The following is a 20536-nucleotide window of genomic DNA, read 5'->3' as shown; positions in this document are numbered from 1 at the left end:
CACTGTGGGCCAATGAGAAAGTCAAACCTCATGCCTTTTGATCAGACAGGACGGAGTATTTTTATGGTGAGTAACAAGTAACTCAACACTCAATATTTACTGAGCACTTAAAAAAAAAAAAAGCCAGACATGGTACAACATAGACTACCAATAGAGATGAGAGGTACCACTGCTTCCCTGGGCAGACACTGCCAGAGGGTAAAGGGTCAGTAAAGTGGGAGGACACAGAACAGAGCTGTGGTGCCATGCGACGCATCAGCAGGAGAGGCACGGGAACGGTAGGAGATGCAAAGGAAACTGGTTCTTTATTTCTTTCCAAAGGAACTAGGTCAAGTGGCCATGTAGCAGTAGGAAGAAGACTGAGAAACTGGGACGCAAAACACAAACTCAGCCACAGTGTCGCCAGCGTTCTAAGAAGGGCCCCACCCCTGGGAAGCAGCACGCTGAGCAGGTCCCGCAGGCTGCAGTGGAGTCAGAGTGTGCAATGCCATTGTAGAGCAGGTGCCTTGGGGTTGCCACGCCACAAACATGTTATGGGACCCTGACAGTCTCTCTCTCTCCACATCCATTGCTTTACCTGAAATAGGGTTCCTTTCCATTTTCTTGCTCCACTTTTTTTTCCGAGACAAACCAGAAAGCATCAGTAAAGAAATCTAAGTTTCTACAAGTTACTGCCAACTTTCATGAAATCTGTGTAATTTTAAACGTCTTTTAACCATTGCCAAGATAAGAAGCAAAGGAGTCAGGTTTCTCTTCCGCAGGTCAAATGCAGCCGCCCATCTGTTCAAGCCTGAGTATCAGGACCTGGAAGCCCCATGCAGACCCGTCTACTCTGTCATTCTTTTCATCTGTTGCTTTTCAATCGGTATGGTTTTTCCCTACCATTCTGAATTCAGGTTTCACTACATTATACTTTTTTGGCCTCATAAAAATGAGGCACAAGGTATAATATATATGGCTAATTTTAAATTTAAGCAATGCAAGTAGATATTGAATAATAAAAACATTTAAAATCCTCATTCTATTACTCATGTAAGAGGATCAGCGGAGTCTTTCAGAGGAAGAGCAAGGTTTTAAACCCAAAACCACAAAGGGAAGGGTGTACCTGAGTGTTAGTATATCAACCTTTCACTCTGATGGCTTGAGGTCAAGACTTGGTTAGTTCAAAAGTGAATGAATGTTTGGATTCTTCACCTCCTACCTAATAAATATTTATTCTGATTATAAAATGGCAAGAAACACTGGCACAACCAACATTCTCTGCTTGAGAGAAGCTACAGGCATTTTTATAAGAAATGCATTAGCAAAGTGATAGGAGAAAGCTTGGTCTATCAATAATAACTCTTTGTCTGGAATGCAAACAACACTTTCAGTTTCATATTCTGAGTTTTCCAGCATTTACCCATAATCAATTTTTTAAAATAAAAGACAAGTCAGATAGACTGGTTTATGTTTCATTGACCCAGAGGAGAACATTATGATGTATCAGCATTTGAAAGTTTAAAATAATATTTTTACACACTGACCTTTTTGCCTCTCCCACTTTTCTTCATTTCCTCATGAGGTTTGATGAGGTCCTTAAATCCGTCACATGAGTCATCTAAAACATCATGCCTTGTTGGTCTATTTTTAACACCTAAAACCCAAGGGGATTAAAAATTAGTTAGAACTTTACATGGATCAAATACAACTTAAGCAAAACAAAAATCACATTTATGCATAATGGAAACAGGAAGTTATAGGCCTTTTAAATAAATTGTATATATCTGGCTCTTTGAGATCTATCTAGAACTTTCAGTTTATTACATTCCAGTAACCCAAGCAATTCACTTAATTCAGTGGTCAGTAACAATCAGGTTACAATGTTCTACAGCATCAACTCCGTCCATTTGATAATATAAGAAAATGTATACCCATGCCTTATGCACTCTTCAAACTTAAATTCTTAGATTTTAAAATAATGACAAAGAACAGCTCTTCAGAGTAGGCAGTTCCATATTAGAGGCAATAATTAATCTAAGTTTTGGGGTCAGTTTGAGATTTTCTAGAAAATAGTCTTCAGTACAGAGCTTCAGGCTTCAACCTACAAATGATGGATGATGATTTTACTCCCCCCAAGTTTCCACCTTAGACCAGCGTCTTGCCATGAAGACACACAAACCAAAAGGATACTCATTCAAGTGAAATGTGGTTTCCTTAGATGCTAACCTGTGTAGACCTAAGTAACCCACGATGAAATGTGAAATGTGTACTTTGATTTGACTCATCTACTGCCTCAGAGGGTGCCCCTTACTCTCACCCTTCCTCCTCCTTCAAACAGTTTGCCTGCTTTATGACTTAGATGGGATTTTGAAGGAGGAGCTAACATGGACCATAACATGGTCTCAATGGTATAATGCAAACTTTGACACAAAAGTTATGTAGCAGCCTAGGGGGTACTAGAACCTGCCAGGCAGGTGATAGCCAAACTGCACTGTTGATTACCTAATGATTAACAAATAGCTAATGATCTACCCACTGGAGATGCAAAATGCACAAGATATAGTTCCACACTTAGGGAGCTCACAACCCAATAGACAATGTAGATGCAGATGAATAAATATAATGCAAAGTGAAATTAACATCAGTGCCCTCAGAAATTAAAAATCATATAACATGAGAAAGACTTCTTTGCAGATAAAATGCTATAAAGCCAGCTATAACTAAGTTTGGAGAGTCTAAGGTAAAAACTGTCACTCTTTTCAAAAACAGGGTCCTATCTCAGTGAAAAAGGATGTAGAATAAAAATGTTAATACTTTTCTGAATTCAAGCTAGTTGTTATTTGCAGCCTGGGCCCTGGACAGATTTTAAGGTCCAGTTCTAAACCACAAACCTACCAACCTACACTCTTTGCCATAATCCCTAATACTGAATCCACTCGAGACTCAAACCAGTCACATCCAGACTGATCCCATACCTCCTCAGGTATCTTTTATGGTTGACTTGCACTGACTTTTCTCCCAGGCCCACTTTATCCCCTGGGGTAGAACATGAATGCAATCTCCTATCATCTTTAAGATTAAAAATAATTAGAATTATTAATTATATCTACTATGCACTTATTTTCCTTTTTAAATAACAAATATTTACTTGAAGCATGAGTGTGTCAAAATCGGAAAAGCAGTGGACTAGAGATATAATTTGGGACGTAGTGCTCTGTTATTGAGTCATGAATAAATTTGTAGCTTCCTAGTGTATTCAATAAAAGTTTTATAATAGCCACTTGCCTCAGTTCTTGCCGAACAACGAAACAGGCTGTAAAGCATTTTATAAACATAAAGTTCTAAGAAATGCAACACAATCTTTTAAAACTTAAGACTGATATTTAAAAAAAAAAAGAAAGACTGATATTGTTAACATGTTTTCACAATTTTACAAATCCTGCAGTCAAAAAATGATCTAAGTAAATGATTTAATTGTTTATTTAAAACATTTCATAAACTCTGCCACAGTGATTTGCCAATGTGTTTTAACAATGACATCGGTAAACCCAAAGCAGTTGAGAGTGCAAAGTACTTCTGAAAACATCTGTGGAAAGATTAGTTGGACTCCATTTTTGGCTGGAGGTCTGTAAACAAACACCTACTCTCCTCTTCCTGACTCTCCCACTTCTTGGATGACTCTTTATTCATGTTTGCTTGTAAGTGTGGTTTTTTCATGGGTTGTCATCAGCTCCCTTCTCACTCCCCAGGGTGATTTCATCACTTCCCATAAAGTCATCCATTACTGAGGAGACCTAATTCTCTGTACCTTGTCTAGACCTCCCAGCTGAGGTATGGCTGGCTATATCCAACTACCTAATGGACATCGATTTTGAATGTCTCCAAGTAATTCCAACTAACATGCACCCTTTAGCTGCTCTTCCTCCAACACACCCCAGTTGGACGAATGTCTGTCTTCTTCGGCTGGGGCTACCATAACAAAATACCACAGATTTAGTGGCCTGAAGGCCGAGATCACGGTGCCCCCATGGTCGGGTTCTGGTGAAGGCTTTCTTCCTGGCTTGAAGGAGGCTACCTTCTTGCTGTCTTCACATGGCAGAGAGAGAGGAAGCCAGCCCTCTGGTCTTTTTATAATGGTCCTAATCCCATCATGAAGCCCCTATCTTCAAGACCTCATCTAAACCTAATTATCTTCCAAAGCTCACCCTATCCGAATGTTATCCCACTGAGGGTTAGAGCTTCAGTAAATAAATGTGGGGGTCAAAGGACACAATTTGGTCCACAGCATTTCTCTGTGAAAGCCATATATCTTCCTCTCATTTTCCTCCCAACCTCATTACACACACAATTCATTGACTTCGTTTTCATGAAATGATCAAATACAGAAATGAATCTGACAGCCCCCACATTTTTATCTTTCAGTTATCTGAAATTTCACCATTTGGAAATTAGTTTGGATTAATAATACCAACAAAATGCAAACACATCAATGTAAGCTAGTAAATGATCACTCACTCACCTCTCAGTGTGAATTAGTTAAATCACAACCTTCAGCTACTCAACAGAGATAAGCAAGATTAAGGAAAAGTATTGATACTGAGGGAAGAGAGAAGAAAATGTCTAATATGATCACTTTGGAGCCAGATCCAGGGCAAGACAGTATAAGGACACATGTAACTTAAATACTAGGAAAGGGAGAGATGAAGAAGTGGACGATGAAAAGACTGTAGGAGAAACTTGGCTTGTGTCAAATTTTGTCTAGAGCTAAGGACGAAGAAATAACTCTTATTTTTAACATTTATTTTCCTCCACATCCTACTTTCCTACTTCCAAGATACAGAATTAAGACTAATAATGCTAACATTAATAACACATTTAAACAATTAGTATTTACTCATACAATGCACTATGCAAGAATCAAGGGTTGAAAAGGCTTCTGAAGGCTGAATAATCCAAAATTTTAACATGTAAAAATATACACTTAACATTATCCAATGAGAAATGTCTTCTAAGCTTCAAAAATTTGAATATGAAATTATTTTACAATGTAGTATGCAAAATATTAAGACTGGAAAGAACCTTAAAAGACACCTAGGAAAAATTGCTTTCCAGAGATACCTTTGGTATATATGCAAGTTATACAGGTTCTACACAAGTAAAACTCTGCTAACAAGAGACTGTACTCATATTCATCTATTAAAATATCAAGTTCACTTTGTTCATTCCGAGAAAAACAAAAACAACACTCTTCAATAGATAATGTGGAATTTTATCCTTTGTAATCATTGTAGAGATCATTCCAATATCAATTTTATGTGTGTAAATTTTTTTTAATTCCCACTGAAAGTAACTGCTCCGACTTTTGAATTTCCTGATACTTGTGTGTAAAGTATCTTGACTGTACCTTCCCTACTTAGCTAAGTTCTTTAAAGCAAGGGACAGAGCTTTCTATTAACCTTACCTCTCTCACTGCTTATACATTGGACATAGCAGATAAGGAGTAAACATCTGACTGATAAAAAATGAATACGTAAATGAATGAATGAATCAACCAAACAGTTAAGTGGTCAATAGCCTTCTGTTAAGACTGACTAACCCACATCAAGTTGCTAGGATTGCTTAGTTTTGCAGCCCCCAGTAAGTTAGGCTGGCAGGCTATGGGAAAGGGGGTTCTTAATACACTTGTGAATTATTTGAAGAGTCAAAAGTGCAACAATTTAACATGCTTAATGAATATATGTCTATATATTTATTTGCGACAATAGTAATTCACAGTTCCTCTTGAATGCTCAGAATTTGCAAAATGTACTATACCATAGGCTGGGCACAGTGGCTCACAACTGTAATCCCAGCACTTTGGGAGGCAGAGGCAGGCAGATTGCATGAGCTCAGAAGTTGGAGACCAGCCTGGGGAACACAGCCGGGTGTGGTGGCCTGCGTCTGTAGTCCCAGCTACTCAGGATCCTGAGGTGGGAGGATCACTTGAGCCCAGTAAGTTGAGGCTGCAGTGAGCTGCGATCATGTCACTGCACTCCAATTTGGGTGAGAAAGTGAGACCCTATCTCAAAACAACAACAAAAAACCCCAACTCCTGTAAATCCTCCAGACCAATATTAGATGCTTTGTTAAAAGCCAAAATGGATGACAAAAATGAGTGGTTATCGGTGACATCATCAGCTTGTTAATCAGCATAATGGATGTGAGAAACAGTTTCTTGGTGGTTAAATTCATGGATTCAAGAACACTGAATTGGCTTAAATATTGCAGGGGAACCCAATACCCACACATAACAGAGCATAACCATCTAGTATGAGTTGTGGCTGGTATCCCTGGGGGTTGTATCCAAGGCTTAATCCCTAAATGACCCTATAATAAACCACAGGGTCAAAGGATACACGATGGTCTGGTGCTGAGTGCAAGTTTGCAGAAACTTGCCCATAGAATGTTGTCTGCCTCCAGCAAACCTTTCAGATAAGGTATGGACACTGCACTAAAGGACAGAGAACTGGGCCTTCAGCATATTGGTCACTTTTGTGGACCACTTCCTAATTGCTTGCCAATAAATGTTTAATAAATGTCTTTCTGAGACTTGCCTTCAACAAGATCTGGTAGATAGATGGTAGAAGAGTAGTTAACCATCATCGACCTCCAACAACTGGTGACGATTATCGATGAACAAGACCCTGGTAGTTGGACATGACCAAATTGCTCAGATAAGCTCACAACACATGTGTACAAGGTGCTGACACGTAAAAATCCATCACACACAGCAAAGAAGAAAATCTGTATCAAACCCATGGACAAGTGGGGTATAGGAAGGACTTTTCTGCTCTTGCTAGTGAACACACGGCACCTATAGGACCACTGAGTCTCCCTCGTGAAAAGCAACTAGGAGCCAAGCTGTGCACTAGTTCAGGATGACCAATTGGCTTTAACTACTTGGCAATTCAAACTGACTTCCAGTGGTTGAAGAGCTGTGATTGGCAGTGCCAAGGGTCAGGTGGGACACATTTCCACAAATAAGCAACGATTCTCTCTTGTGCTGTCAGAGGTTAAAACAAGATCTCCATTCCCATGCAAACTGGCTGTGGACATACTTCCTGAGCCCAAACTACAGCAGCACTTTTCAGACTGAGTGCAAGAGCAAAGGGAATTTCCTATTTCTTTCTTTCTTTTTTTTTTTTTTTTTGAGACGGATTTTCACTCTCGTTGCCCAGGCTGGAGTGCAGTGGCATGATCTCGGCTCACCGCAACCTCTGTCTCCTGGGTTCAAGTGATTCTCCTGCCTCAGCCTCCCAAGTAGCTGAGATTATAGGCCTGTGCCACCATGCCTGGCTAATTTTGTAATTTTAGTAGAAATGGGGTTTCACTGTTGGTCAGGTTGTTCTTGAACTTCTGACCTCAAGTGATCCACCTACCTCGGCCTCCCAAAGTGCTGAGATTACAGGCGTGAGCCATCACACCTGGCCGGAATTTCCTATTTCAAAACCCATTTAACTGCACAATTCAGGAGCTTCAACCTATTTTTCAATTGCAAGTGATGAATCTGCAATATAAGGACACGCTAAGAGGCAGGCATCGAGAGAAGAATCTAAGAGAATTCCATCAGTGACTTCTAAGCAATGAAGATGCTCAATACAAATTATCTAACTGTGGACTGACATCGAATCAGCAGTATCTGTCTGTGTGAAAAGATATTTTCAAAAGTGAAATACGTAAAATCTATCTTATTACAAATCAGCCTTAATAAACATTTGCAATCAATGTTGGTGATGGGAACACTCAGTCTGAACTCCAATTAAATGAAATGTTATTATTCCCCCCCCAACAAATTATTTTATTTTTCTCATTAATAGACCTGTATTACAAAAAAAATGTATTCCAGTGTCAATAAAAATTTTGTGGAAAATGTGTTTTTCTCATTATGTAATCATCTACATGAGTACCTACATAAATTTGGTCTCTTTGCCCATGAAGCGTAATAAACTTACTATCTGATCTGTTACAGAAAAATTGTGCTGACCTTACCTATAGACTCTATTAAAAAATGAAGATTTACTGGTACTAATATGTAAATATATGACATACTGCTTTTGTAAAAAGCAATTTTTAAGGCAATATAATTCTATGCATGCAAAAAATTCTCTTAAAATACCTATTTGCAGTTGTATGCTTGTAGACACACACACACACAAAAAATGTGTGGAAGGAAATATTAAACTGTGGACAGTGACTGCTTCGTGCAGACAAACACTCCAACCCACAGTCTGTTCTTCAGTGTCCACGGTTACATTTAAAACCTAAATCAGATTTGGTTGCTCCCCTGTTCAAAAGCCCCAATGGCTTCTCATCACACTTCAAAACAAAACAGCTGCCCGCCTTGTCAGAGACTGAAGGTCCCAAAGCTCTGGCTCTTACCCCTCTCCAACCTCCTTCCTGCAGCTCAGGAAGTCGTTGCTGTACTGGCCTCCCTGTTGTTCCTGCAAGCATTTTCCTCCATCAGGACATTTGTTCCTGCTGTTACCTCCAGCTGAAACATGGATTTTGACAGAGTCACAGGCTCCCTCTCCCTCCCCAGGCCTGTGATCAGATGTCGCCTTCTCAGGGAAGCCTTCATTGGTCACCTTATCTATCCAATGCACTATTGTTTTTCTTTTTATCATTAACTGCTTGCTAGCTGACATTGTTATACACTTATTTACTATTTGTCTTCCTCTATGAGGGTGCATGCTGCTTCATTCTCTATGTCCCCACAAACCTGAAGAGCACCTGAGACACAACGGGTGCATGTCTTTCATTAGTTAGGAAGTGAATTAGTGAAAAGAGGCAAGTGAGGAGATGGAAATTCTAGTCTTCTTAGCAATCTTTGTTACAATGGGAATGTATATGTGTACTGTTTATAAAATTAAGAGAATAAAAAAGTAAAAAAGAAAAAAGTTAATGATTTTAAAGATTTTAGAAAACAAAATTGTTGGCCGGGCGTGGTGGCTCACGCCTGTAATCCCAACACTTTGGGAGGCCGAGGTGGGTAGATCATTAGGTTGCGAGTTCAAGACCAGCCTGGCCAAGATGTGAAACCCCATCTCTACTAAAAATACAACAAAATTAGCTGGGCATGGTGATGGGTGCCTGTAATCCCAGTTACTCAGGAGGCTGAGGCAGAGAGTTGCCTGAACTCGGGAGGCGCAGGTTGCAGTGAGCTGAGATTGTGCCACTGCACTCCAACCTGGGCATCAAGAGCGAGACTATGTCTCAAAAAAAACCAAAAACCAAAACAAAACAAAACCACAATTGTTTCTCGCTCAGTTCCCGTTCTATCAGCGTATTGAAGCTCTTTGTAACTTGTTTTTGAAGCCTTTTTTACACTGTATCTTAGATAATGACAACAGCAACAAGTAAAACTGAACTGAAAACAGAAATGGAAAAAAGCCCTTTATTTCGACATTAAAGATTTGGAGGTACAGTTTGCTGTACAGAAGTTTTCACTCCTCCATAATTTCACCAGATACAGAGTGTGCATCCCTGACATTGAAACTGAAGGCTTTATGGTTTCATCTTCTAAGACAGATTCCCAAAGAGAGTTGGTTTACCTGAGTCCCAGGGGGCTGACAGTGGACAGTTTAAAACATTGATGAATCTTTATTACTATAAAAGGGTTAGATTTAGGCTAGCCAACATGTAGGTCTTTTTATGTCCTAGAGCCCAATGACTTCCCATCTGTCTGTAATGGCATGAAGTAAGGCAGACGACTGTAGAAGATCCCTTGCACTAGCGCACACAGAATGTTTTGGTGCACCCGGGCCCTGCCTGGACACCCCTGCCTGATGGCCTGCACCACTGAGCGAAAAAACCTCTCCGTCTCCACCAGGGTGCCATGAGTCAACTAGTGCTGGCCCCTCACCCCCTTCTACTTACCCCCAACCCCGGAGGCTGTCGACGCAGGGGGCAGTGTTCTAGAACATAACACACCTGCTTCCGAGGACTAGCACACTCCCAACAACACGGGGATTTTAGGCCATGCCACACTGTTTGCTACAGCTTTTTCCTACTTAATTTACATTTCCATGTCATTATTATTCAAAAGCTTAAAAAATACACAAGGTGAAAACTGGAAAGATGGAGAATGTAAACCTCAGAACAGGATATTCTTAACTACCGAAGAATTTTATACATCTATTGTTTTATATTAACTTTTGAGTCAACATTTTAAAATAAATATTTTGAAAACACATACTAAGGCTAATGGAACATAAAATACAGTTTCTTGTCAAATTTAATATATGTTCAGAAAGCCAAGATATAAATAGCAGGCCAAAAACATATAAAATTATTTTCATTCTTTTTGTGAAACAATTTTCGGGAGCGTATACTCAAGGAAAAGGTATGTAACATGTCTGTGATGATTTCAAACCCTACCATGACTTCTCCACCTTCAAACAGGCAGTTAAAACATGTGTAGAGCAGAGAAATCATGCAGAGAGAATGCGTTCTTACTCAAATTTTAACCTAATCTTTAGGTAAAGACGGTCAAAGTTCAAGATTTCTTCAGTTTTGGTTGCTGGAACCTATTTGTCCTTATAACTGTGAAGTGCAAAATTTTTTATTGTTTTGACTTTTGCTAAAATGATATGGTTTATTATAATTACAATTAAATTATCAATAGGAGTAAACCTTTTCAAGTGATGCTTCAAGCAAAATAAGTACAAGTTAAACAAGGCCTGTTACAAATGAGCAAAAATGCTTAAATGTTTCTTCATAGTTAACACTGACCAAAGTTTCTTCAAAAATCAATATTGACAACAGATTTCTAAAAGTACTTTTTCACACTTTCTCTTTGATACAATCGATGGCTTAAGCTACCTTAATTTCTTTCTTTAAATAGCCTCACTATTAAGAACCTAGGTTTTAAAAAACTCTCTATCGTATGCATCTTTACACACGCTGCAGTGCAAGACTCCAATGGAATAAGGAAAAAGACTTCACTCCCCTCAGTTATTCATACTATGGACTACTTATCCTTTTGACCTATAAGAAGGAAAAGTCTTGGAGAAATAGATTCCTAACAGACTTAACCAATAAGTCTTGAAGTTCCACAAGACAGCAAGTCATCTATTCCTAAAGAGTTTATCATTGGAATGATCAAATGCACATTCTTTAAGTGAAAAGAGGGGTAAGTGGGGAAATAAGTTATGAAAAAGTTGTGATAAATTTAAAATATGGATGCACTGTTACATGTTTATTTAGCGAAGGTGACTTGGAAAAGGAGATTCACATACTTCCACTGTATCCTCCGGGTAAGTTTTCCTTCTCTTCTGTGGACGTCTCCATGTTACAGTCAACTATAAAACATGGCTCATGTTCACTCTGGGCTTCGCCTTCAGAGGAGTTTGATATTTTGGAAGTGGTACCTCTGTTCTGTGTGCTTTTCAGACCAACCGCTTCTTTCATTTCTTCAAGGCTTCCTTCCAAAGCAGTTAAATCACCATCATGTCCTTTTGGAAGAGCAGGGTCCTCAATGGTGTAAGAAAAGCCATTTCCCTCTGGGCATCCGTCTTCTTTCCCAGCCTGTCTACAACACCTTAGGGCTTCTTCAGGGGCAGAAGTCACGCAACTCGAAGTTGCACGGCCTTCACCATTTCCAGTTTTCTGAGGACTGGAGATGGTTTTTGCTGTGAAATTGGTAATGTCAACTGTTCTGGTTTTTTTACCAACGCAGGAAAAATCAGACATTTCAAATATGCTTGTTCTCTCCTTCTTAGAAAGACTTCTGCAGCTGAACTGAGCAGGGCTTGATGGCAGCTGAGATTCAGGAGGAAGATTCTCTGAATTCCTTTCCTTAAGATTATCAGGTGAAAAATAGTCATCATATGAAGACTCCCCACAGCTAAGAGCCTTGAGGGCAGGTCCTGCCACGTGCTGCAGCCTGCCTTCTGACCTGCACAGCTGCAGCCTCGGCATGATAGATCTCCTGATGCTCCTCTTTCTCTTGCATTTTTCCTTCGGAGGTGAATGGGAGCCATGTGATACTCTTTTTCTCTTTACTGAGGAACTCCTGGGTCTTGAATGTATCAAAAGGTGGCCTTTTATTGAAGATAACGTAGGAGACAAGCGATACTTCTCTTCAAACGTCTCCTGAGACATACCTGCAGCCTGCTTTTGGTCAGGGGTGACTATTTTGCCTGCAATATTTCTTTGCAAGTTTATTTCTTCCTTTGAAAGATTACTCAGAAATTTCTGAGGACTTGATTTATCGAGGTGAGTGAAAGATGGTGACGAATGAATATTATTTGCTTTCGATACAAGTGAAGAAATACACACATCACTTTTAATGTCATTAATGGATCCTTCCAACTTCCTTTCCTGATTTCCACATCCTGAGTTTCCACAAAGATCATCAAAAGATGAGTGTAAGCCACCAGCAAAGTATTCATCTGGAAAACATTAACGGAGAGCTAACTTTTAAAAGTGGTTTAAATTATTCTAAATTCAACTTTCAGTTGACCAATAAAACAATACTTTTAAAGTACAGCTATTAGTTAAGAAGACTATTAACCACATTTGAGTTCTTCTCATTTCCACTTAAGGGTACATGTTAGGCCAGTATTTTTAACTAGAGAACCTGGGCTTTGATGGGTGTATGGGATAGCATTGGGGATAGAGAAGAGGTGTAACAAACTTCTAAAAATTTTAGGCAAATTTCCATATGCATGTGCACATTTTCCAAAAGAGCATCCATAGTTTGTCACTAAATTTTCCAGGAGATCAATAATTCTAAAACCTAAGAACTACTGTTGTAAGGTCTAGGGAAAGTTCTAGACTTGCATGAAACATTCCCTCAATGAACACAGCTTACCCTTACCTTCCCCGTCTTCCAGTAAAGTCCTCGTATTACACTTACATTCAAAAGTGGGCCATTTGGTAGGCTTTAATGTTTTAACTCTTATATGGATTACTAATTTCCTGAGAGTAATGCTATGCTGCTGCTACCTCCTAAAAATTCTATACTCCTCTGTACCCTCCGGGCCTTCCCCTTTCCTCCACACTTTATTCTGGGTAAATACAATTCATCCTTCCAAACCCACCTGGGTTGTCAACATCCTTGGGACCCTCCCACTGCCCTTGCCAGCTCTCCCTGGCCTTGCCCCCTCTGCTACACACCATCATGCATCATACTGCCCCATGGTTACGTGGGCATCTGCCCGTCACTGTGCTATAAGCTACTAGAGGTCTGTTCATTTTGGAATGAGTATGAAGAAGTCTCTAGTCCTGTGCTGGCTCCCTCATTAGGGGCTCAGCACTTGCTGGTGGAGGGCCTGTGTTTTGTAGAAATCACTCAATCTGGAGGTAACGTAAGTGTTAGAACTCTCTGACTGAAATCACTGAAATTCTACTTTAAAAAGGAAGAATACAGGTAACCACCAAAGCTTCCCTTCCAACTGTGCCCCAGGAGGTGAGGGAAGCCCAGTGGGCAGGAGGCACCATGTGTGTCTTCAAGGCAGTAGTTGGAAATAAGGTCACTTTTAATTTTAGATGCTGAATATATCTTACTCAGCATCTAAAATTGTTTTATGTTTTATCACACTTTTCAAAAACCCGATAAGCAATGCGACATGTCACTAAGAGTGTAATCTGTGATGTCAGACTGCCTAAGTTAGAAGCTTGGGTTTGCCATTCACAAACCACATGACCTTGGACAAGCTGTTTGACCTCTGTGTCCTGGTTTTTCACTGGCAAAATGGGATGGTGATGGAACCTACCTCTTAAGGCTAATGGGAGAATAAATGAGATAACAGTGAATAAGACACTTAGAGGAGTGCCTACAACAACAAAAATGAAATCAATGTTAGCTATTATTATTACTTGTTTCCAACTTCTAGGAAATAAATGTAACAAGTGTAAAATAAAAAGATGGAGACTGTTTAAGAGAAATGGGTAAATAATTCCAGCACACAGAGGTGAGAGTACAAGGATTAACCATGCGCTTAAAGGAGGCTTTGGTTGAAACTTCTAATATCTTGATGCCATCTTGCGCTTTGTCATTGCTGTGGCTTTCATGATAAATGTTCCATAACATCTCAAGCACTTTTGAACATAGTACTTTCAGGGATCACTGCTACTTACTTGAGCCCCACTGGGGACTAGGTGAAGAAACTGTAAGAAATTTGGTACGAAGAAGATATGACCATGAAAAATTACCATCCTAAGTGGAACTAGGGCTCCCACATTACAAACATGTATGTGCGTAACATGGAACTAACTGCATTAATTCCTACCAGTGTTCTTTCTGCTTCTAATTAGAAATCCTCTATTTATCTCCTCACTTGATTGATGATCTTTACATACTTCACTGACCCCGTTCAATAACAGGTTCCTTGTGTTAATTATACATTGTGTGAAACAACATTTCCTTAGCTCTGACCTCAGTTCTATGTAGTTTAAACTGCATAAAGATTAGTTCATATACGTTCACAATAATTTTTTAAATAGAGCAATGGATTCTGTAGCAAGAAAGCAAATGCCTAAGGAAAAAAACCTATAGGAACCAAAAAGGAAGTTTAACTCATGCCTTAATTTTATTATAATACCTAATTTCAGGGGGAAATTTAGAAGTTCTAGTTTTAACTAATTATTTTACTCATCAGAAGTTGCTACATGAAATTCTAAATCAGAAAATCATATTATTCTCAAAACTTAAATATATCACAGAAAGGAAAATAAAAATTTTACCTGAACACAAAGTATCACGTGAAATGTTCAAAGGTGCTTCACACAGAGAGTTACTTGGATTATCATGAGACTGCTGAATCAATTGGGAAGCTAAAAACAGGACCAAGACACTGCATTAGATAAAGTTTCAGTATTTCTTAGCAGACGAAGCCAGCAGGAAGTCCTCCTATTAATCATAGGTGATTCTATTAAATCCTATAATCACAAAGTTAGAAGGGATCTTAAAGTCAACTTGCCTGAATCTAATCAGAAGCTCAACAGAATTAAGTGAACATTTCCAGTCTGTTCTAGTCTTCTTATTTGATAATCATGGCTTTTTCTTCAAGGATGCTCATCATAGTTACCTCTAAAACTAGAGCACTGCTTCCCAACCAGAGGTGACGTTGGGGTCCCAGCAGATATTTGGTAATGTCTGGACACATTTTTGGATATCGCCAGTGAGGGAGAGCAGTGGGTACACTGCTAGTGTTAGTGGGGAGAGGCAGGGACGCTGCTGAGCTTCCTACCACACACAGGGAAGTGCCCCCAACAAAGAATTACCCAGACTCAAATGTCAGCTGTGCTGGGTTGAGAAATCCTAGAGGTTTCATAGAAAACACTTAGGATGTCAATGACTTAACAAATAAGGTCTTAAGTATTACCTTCAAAGGCGGTTCATACAATAGTCAAGAAACAAAAGAAATGTTTGGATCTCATATCCAAAGATATTTTTTAGAGACTCAAAAGGATACTTTTCTGAGAAAACTTCAGCAAAAAAAGAGAATAAACCAAGATAAGGAAGAGAAGCACACATAAAATTTTCAGTTAAGTTTTAAACTGTGCTGGACACAGTAAAGTAGCAGAATTAACACTGCAAAGTAATAGAAAAAGTAAAGTTTAAGGCAAATTAGATTATACACATAATTGCACACTGAAACAATTTGGATGTCCACCTGGGACACAGCTAGTCATCTACCTCAATGTCCATTCTCACTTCTCCTTAACAACAGAACTTTGATTTTATCAGGACAGCAATGCATCCCAGTCAAGACTACATTTCAGTCTTGCTTGCAAAAGGGGTGGCCATATGACCACATTCCAGCCAATGGAATTAGACAGGAATATTGGATAGACGTCTGGTAAGGCTGTCAAAAAGAGATGGCTCAGCTAGGAGGCACACACATTTTGCAAGAAAAGCCAGGCAGGTACAACAGAAAGATGGGAACCTAGTTTCTTAAAGACACCATGGAATGGCATCCCAGCCCTGGCTGCCTACTTCTGAACCAGGCAAGACAGACAAAGGCAATTCTATCGATTGTAAGACATTGGTTTTTGTCTTTGTTATATGCAGCCGAAACTAACCTTAACTGATACAGATGGACAAAGGACATAAAATTAAGCGAGGTAATAGCTGATCACATTAAAAGCTGCATTCGGTAAGTCAGTCAGTAATATGAAAAGGCACTTAAACCTGCTTCTAATCAAAAGTAACTTAAAGAACAGATCCAGTTTTTCAAGCTTCCGACTGAAAAAGGCTACAGGCTAATGCCATTCAGTTTTCCAAGTATTGAGAAAGGGGCATTCTTATAAACAACTGGTGACAATAAGATGACTCAAATTTTTTGAAGGATAATTTGACTATATCTATCAATAAGCCAGGGATCGTGGCACACACCTGTATTCCTAGCTACTTGAGAGGGTGAGGCAGAAGTACCTGAGCCCAGGAGTGCATGTCCTGCCTGGGCAACACAGGGAGACTCTGTATCTTTAAAAAATAAAATTCTGCATGTATAAATTAGTATTATTGAAATACATGAAGTACTCAGAAATACAACGATTCACGTAGGCACAGGCAGGGGTTATAACATAAAAAGTCGGGGTGGGAAGCTGGAAAGACTTATGTCTAGAGAAAGGAAAATGGCTTAACAAAAAAACAAGAACAACCAAACCATATGGTTAAAAAAAGAATAAAAACTGCAACACAATTTCTAATAACTGGGAAAAAAATACCCACCAATAGATTTTCAATATCAAAACTGTAGACTACTTTGAGCATCTTAAAACAAAAATAGGTCTACAACAACTAAGCTGCAAACAAACCCTCCAGGATACTCTTAAGTAAATAAAGCGGATAATAATACATATGTCATTATCTAATTTAGGTAAAACAGAAATTACACCTCCACACAGAAACCAAACCCGTATCTTTTTCATGTATACACAGATATCTGATACACTGAAACAGATCTGGAAAAACACTTTAACTTAAAATACAGGTTACCCCCAGGTAGAAGAGTAGAATTAGGTGGGTATCAAGATGAACTTTTACTATTAGCTACTTTGATAAATGTTTTATTAAAATGTGAATTACACTTCAGTAATTAAAAATTTTAAAGATAAAATAAATAATGAAAAACAAACTGATTCCTTAGATACATTAATCTAAAGCAAATTCCTTCAAAAGACATGATTCACGGCCAGGAGCGGTGGCTCACGCCTGTAATCCCAGCCGTTTGGCAGGCCGAGGTGGGTGTATCACCTGAGGTTAAGAGTTTAAGACCAGCCTGGCCAACGTGGCGAAACCCCGTCTCTACTAAAAATACAAAAAAACAAAAAAAAATTAGCCAGGAGTGGTGACAGGCGCCTGTAATCCCAGCTACTCAGGAGGCTGAGGCAGTAGAATCACTTGAACTCGGGAGGTTGCAGTGAGCCCAGATCGCGCCACTGCACTCCAGCCCGGGTGACAAATGCAAAACTCCATCTCAGAAAAAAAAAAAAGACATGATTCATTTTTTTTTAAAAAAAAAAAGAAAGAAAAAATTCCAAAGATAATAGAAATTACAAAGGAGCTACAACAAATAGGATTTTAAACTTGAAGAATACTATACACCCAACATATGCTTCAAAAATCTTAATGATGCATAAGATTTTCTGGAAAACAAAGCCAGCCATGAAATAAGTCAAAATGTGTTACTACCAGGAAACATTAAAATATCTAGGCAAAGAAAAAAGAAGCTTTCCACCATAATTTAATCGGCTATTTGCATAATTTTCATTTTACAAACTAATTACTTACAGGTGGGGGAAAGATTTTCCCTTTTCTCCTTCATCTCTTGTAATCTCTTCTCCATTGCGCTGTGGTGACTACTATTAATTTCAATTGTGGGAGTATATATTAATGAACCATTAGATTCAAATAAGAGAATAGGTACATCATCATCTGAAAATAAACAAAAAATCCACTTTAAGACTAAAAAGTGCCTTCATACTTCAGCAATGTGATTCCTTTTAAGGAACAACCCCCACACCCCGTTTTCCTTCTTCCCTTTCAACATCATTACCTACTCCTGCTAATATTCTACTTCCACCACCTCCACAGGCAGTGCTGTTGCTGCTACAGCTGCTGGCTCACATCTGCTGAGCAACTGCCCTCACCAAGCACTGTGCTAAGAACAATATATGCATTAGTGCATCCAACCTCAAATCCAAACCCAAATCAGTATCCCCACTTGAAGACAAAGACTGAGACACAGAAGTTAAAAGTTGTAAAGCTGGAATGCAATTTAGTTTCTGTTTCTTGTCTCAGGTTTCAGAAACTGCCCCCATTAACCATCACTCCTACCCTCAAACACACTCACAGACCCAGACATGAACTTGACTGCATGAAGTGGGATCAGCATGGTCCCGGAACCATGAAGTTATGAGCTCGTTTTGTGTGGGTGCAGAGTTGTGTTTTTTTCTGGAATGCTACCTTGCATATGCTCAAAGAGCCCTTCAGAACTTTGATACTCACCCCCAACAAAAAAATACCAAGAATCATTTAATAAATTCTCCTTTGGGACTCTTAAGCCTGAATAACCCTTACTGTAGTTCTGACAATATACAAATGTACATTAGTTGAATCATTAATACTTTATACATACAGTTTTTAATTACGATACATATTTGGTCTAAGAAGAAAATTTTGTATCTATCATTACCATGTTGCCAAAGTATTTTCAAATACACTGTCACTGACATAGGAAAGAAGGCCAAAGTGACAAAAGTATAAAGAATTATAGGAGAGTGTGCAATATTGCTATGAGGCTAGAAAGAGAGGCCAGATCATAAAGGACCTAGTAAACTGGAGGATATGTTAAATACAGGATTTTATCCTGAATATTTTTCCTTGGGATGACACCAAGAAATTTTAAACCAGGGAGGGGATGTCCTTCTGCTTTAAAGTTTTCACCATTGTGACTGCAGCACAGAGACGAACTGTAAGGAGACAGTAGAGGGCAGCGTAAGGAGTGGCTGCAGTGGTGCCGGAGGGATGATCCAGGCATCAGGAGAGAGAGGAGGGAAGGACAAAACAGAAGAAGTCAAACAACTATTTCAGAAGCAGGGCCATGGTTTTGATGGGGGTTAGTGTCAGGAAGAAGGAGATGTCAAGGACAACCGCACGTTTCTGGCTTGAGCTTTGACGAAGACCAGACAGCTGGTGTGAAGGAAGGATGGACACGCACCAGGTGAGGCAGCGAGAGGGCTGAGCATCAAACAAATGGTGCAGGCTATGTTTCTGGAAAATTATGTGGCAGCACTATGTGGGCTAACTGTTCTACCCAGTTCTGTCGCATTATCATCACAGATTTAAAATAAATCTTGGCCAGGTGCAGTGGCTCACGCCTGTAATCCCAGCACTTTGGGAGGCTGAAGCGGGCAGATCACGAGGTCAAGAGTTTGAGATCATCCTGGCCAACATGGTGAAACCCTGTTTCTACTAAAAATACAAAAATCAGCTGGGCATGGTGGTACGCCCCTATAATCCCAGCTTCTCGGGAGGCTGAGGCAGGAGAATTGCTTGAACCTGGGAGGTGGAGGTTGTAGTGAGCCAAGATCCCACCACTGCACTCCAGCCTGGTGACGGAGCAAGACTCCACCTCAAAAAAATAAATAAAATAAATCTCGACAATTCTATTTGAATAATTTCAAAACACAGAATCGAGAATCTGTGACATAGTAACATAGATTAAAACAAAGAAAACAAAAACTAGAGGAATTAATGCTTCCTAGGAATTTCTAGTGACCATAATTGCTTATCTGTAGCAATGGTGTGTCAGAATTAGTAGGAAATACTGAATTTAGAGGACAGTGAAAAAGGCAAAAGAGAAATACCAAAAACGTACAAAGTATCTTAATGTTTCATAATATTCTTTTTTTTTTTGAGTTGGAGTCTCGCTCTGTTGCCCAGGCTGGAGGGCAGTGGTGCAGTCTCGGCTCAGTGCAAGCTCTGCCTCCCAGGTTCACCCCATTCTCCTGCCTCAGCCTCCCAAGTAGCTGGGACTACAGGTGCCTGCCACCACTCCCAGCTAATTTTTTTGTATTTTTAGTAGAGACAGGGTTTCAACATGTTAGCCAGGATGGTCTCGATCTCCTGACCTCGTGATCCGCCCGCCTCTGCCTCCCAAAGTGCTGGGATTACAGGCGTGAGCCACTGTGCCCAGCCCATAATAGTCTTATATATAAAAATATTATTTAACAATATATATATAAGAATACATATATTTTTTTCTAAGACATCTTGTTATAGAACATAATATTCTAAAGTATTTTCCCAAATCACTAAAATAATGTATCATCTAAGATTTGCCTATTCTGGGTAACAAAACAAAAAGGCCAATTAGGTAAAAATACAAAGTTATATATAAAGAAGAAATAAATAGGTATTTATTTCAATAACGCTTATTAGCCAAAGTTTGCTTTTCTTCTGAAATCATTCCTGAAAATAAAAAGTTCGACCACCTTGATAAATGGTTAAGACTGTGGTCGATTAGCTCAAGCTGCGTGGCTCTATTATGGCTCCCAGTCA

General features: G+C 39.3%; 1 protein-coding gene across 6 annotated transcripts in view; it reads right to left on the bottom strand.

The window, feature by feature from the left end:
* Positions 1 to 20536, bottom strand: part of MCPH1 (microcephalin 1) — a 239172-nt gene that overhangs the window by 188600 nt on the left and 30036 nt on the right. For all 6 annotated transcript variants that reach the window (XM_031013789.3, XM_031013790.3, XM_055349782.2 and 3 more), the window contains exons 6-9: positions 17765 to 17908; positions 14710 to 14799; positions 11259 to 12413; positions 1527 to 1636 (exon numbers count right to left, since the gene is read on the bottom strand). In XM_031013789.3, the coding sequence (XP_030869649.1) occupies positions 1527 to 1636; positions 11259 to 12413; positions 14710 to 14799; positions 17765 to 17908 (1499 nt within the window). The remainder of the gene's footprint in view (positions 1 to 1526; positions 1637 to 11258; positions 12414 to 14709; positions 14800 to 17764; positions 17909 to 20536) is intronic.

This window comes from Gorilla gorilla, chromosome 7 (genome assembly GCF_029281585.2).
Source record: "Gorilla gorilla gorilla isolate KB3781 chromosome 7, NHGRI_mGorGor1-v2.1_pri, whole genome shotgun sequence".
NCBI lineage: Eukaryota > Metazoa > Chordata > Mammalia > Primates > Hominidae > Gorilla > Gorilla gorilla.
The sequence above is the reverse complement of the archived record's forward strand: the minus strand, read 5'-3'. Positions and strand labels throughout refer to the sequence as shown.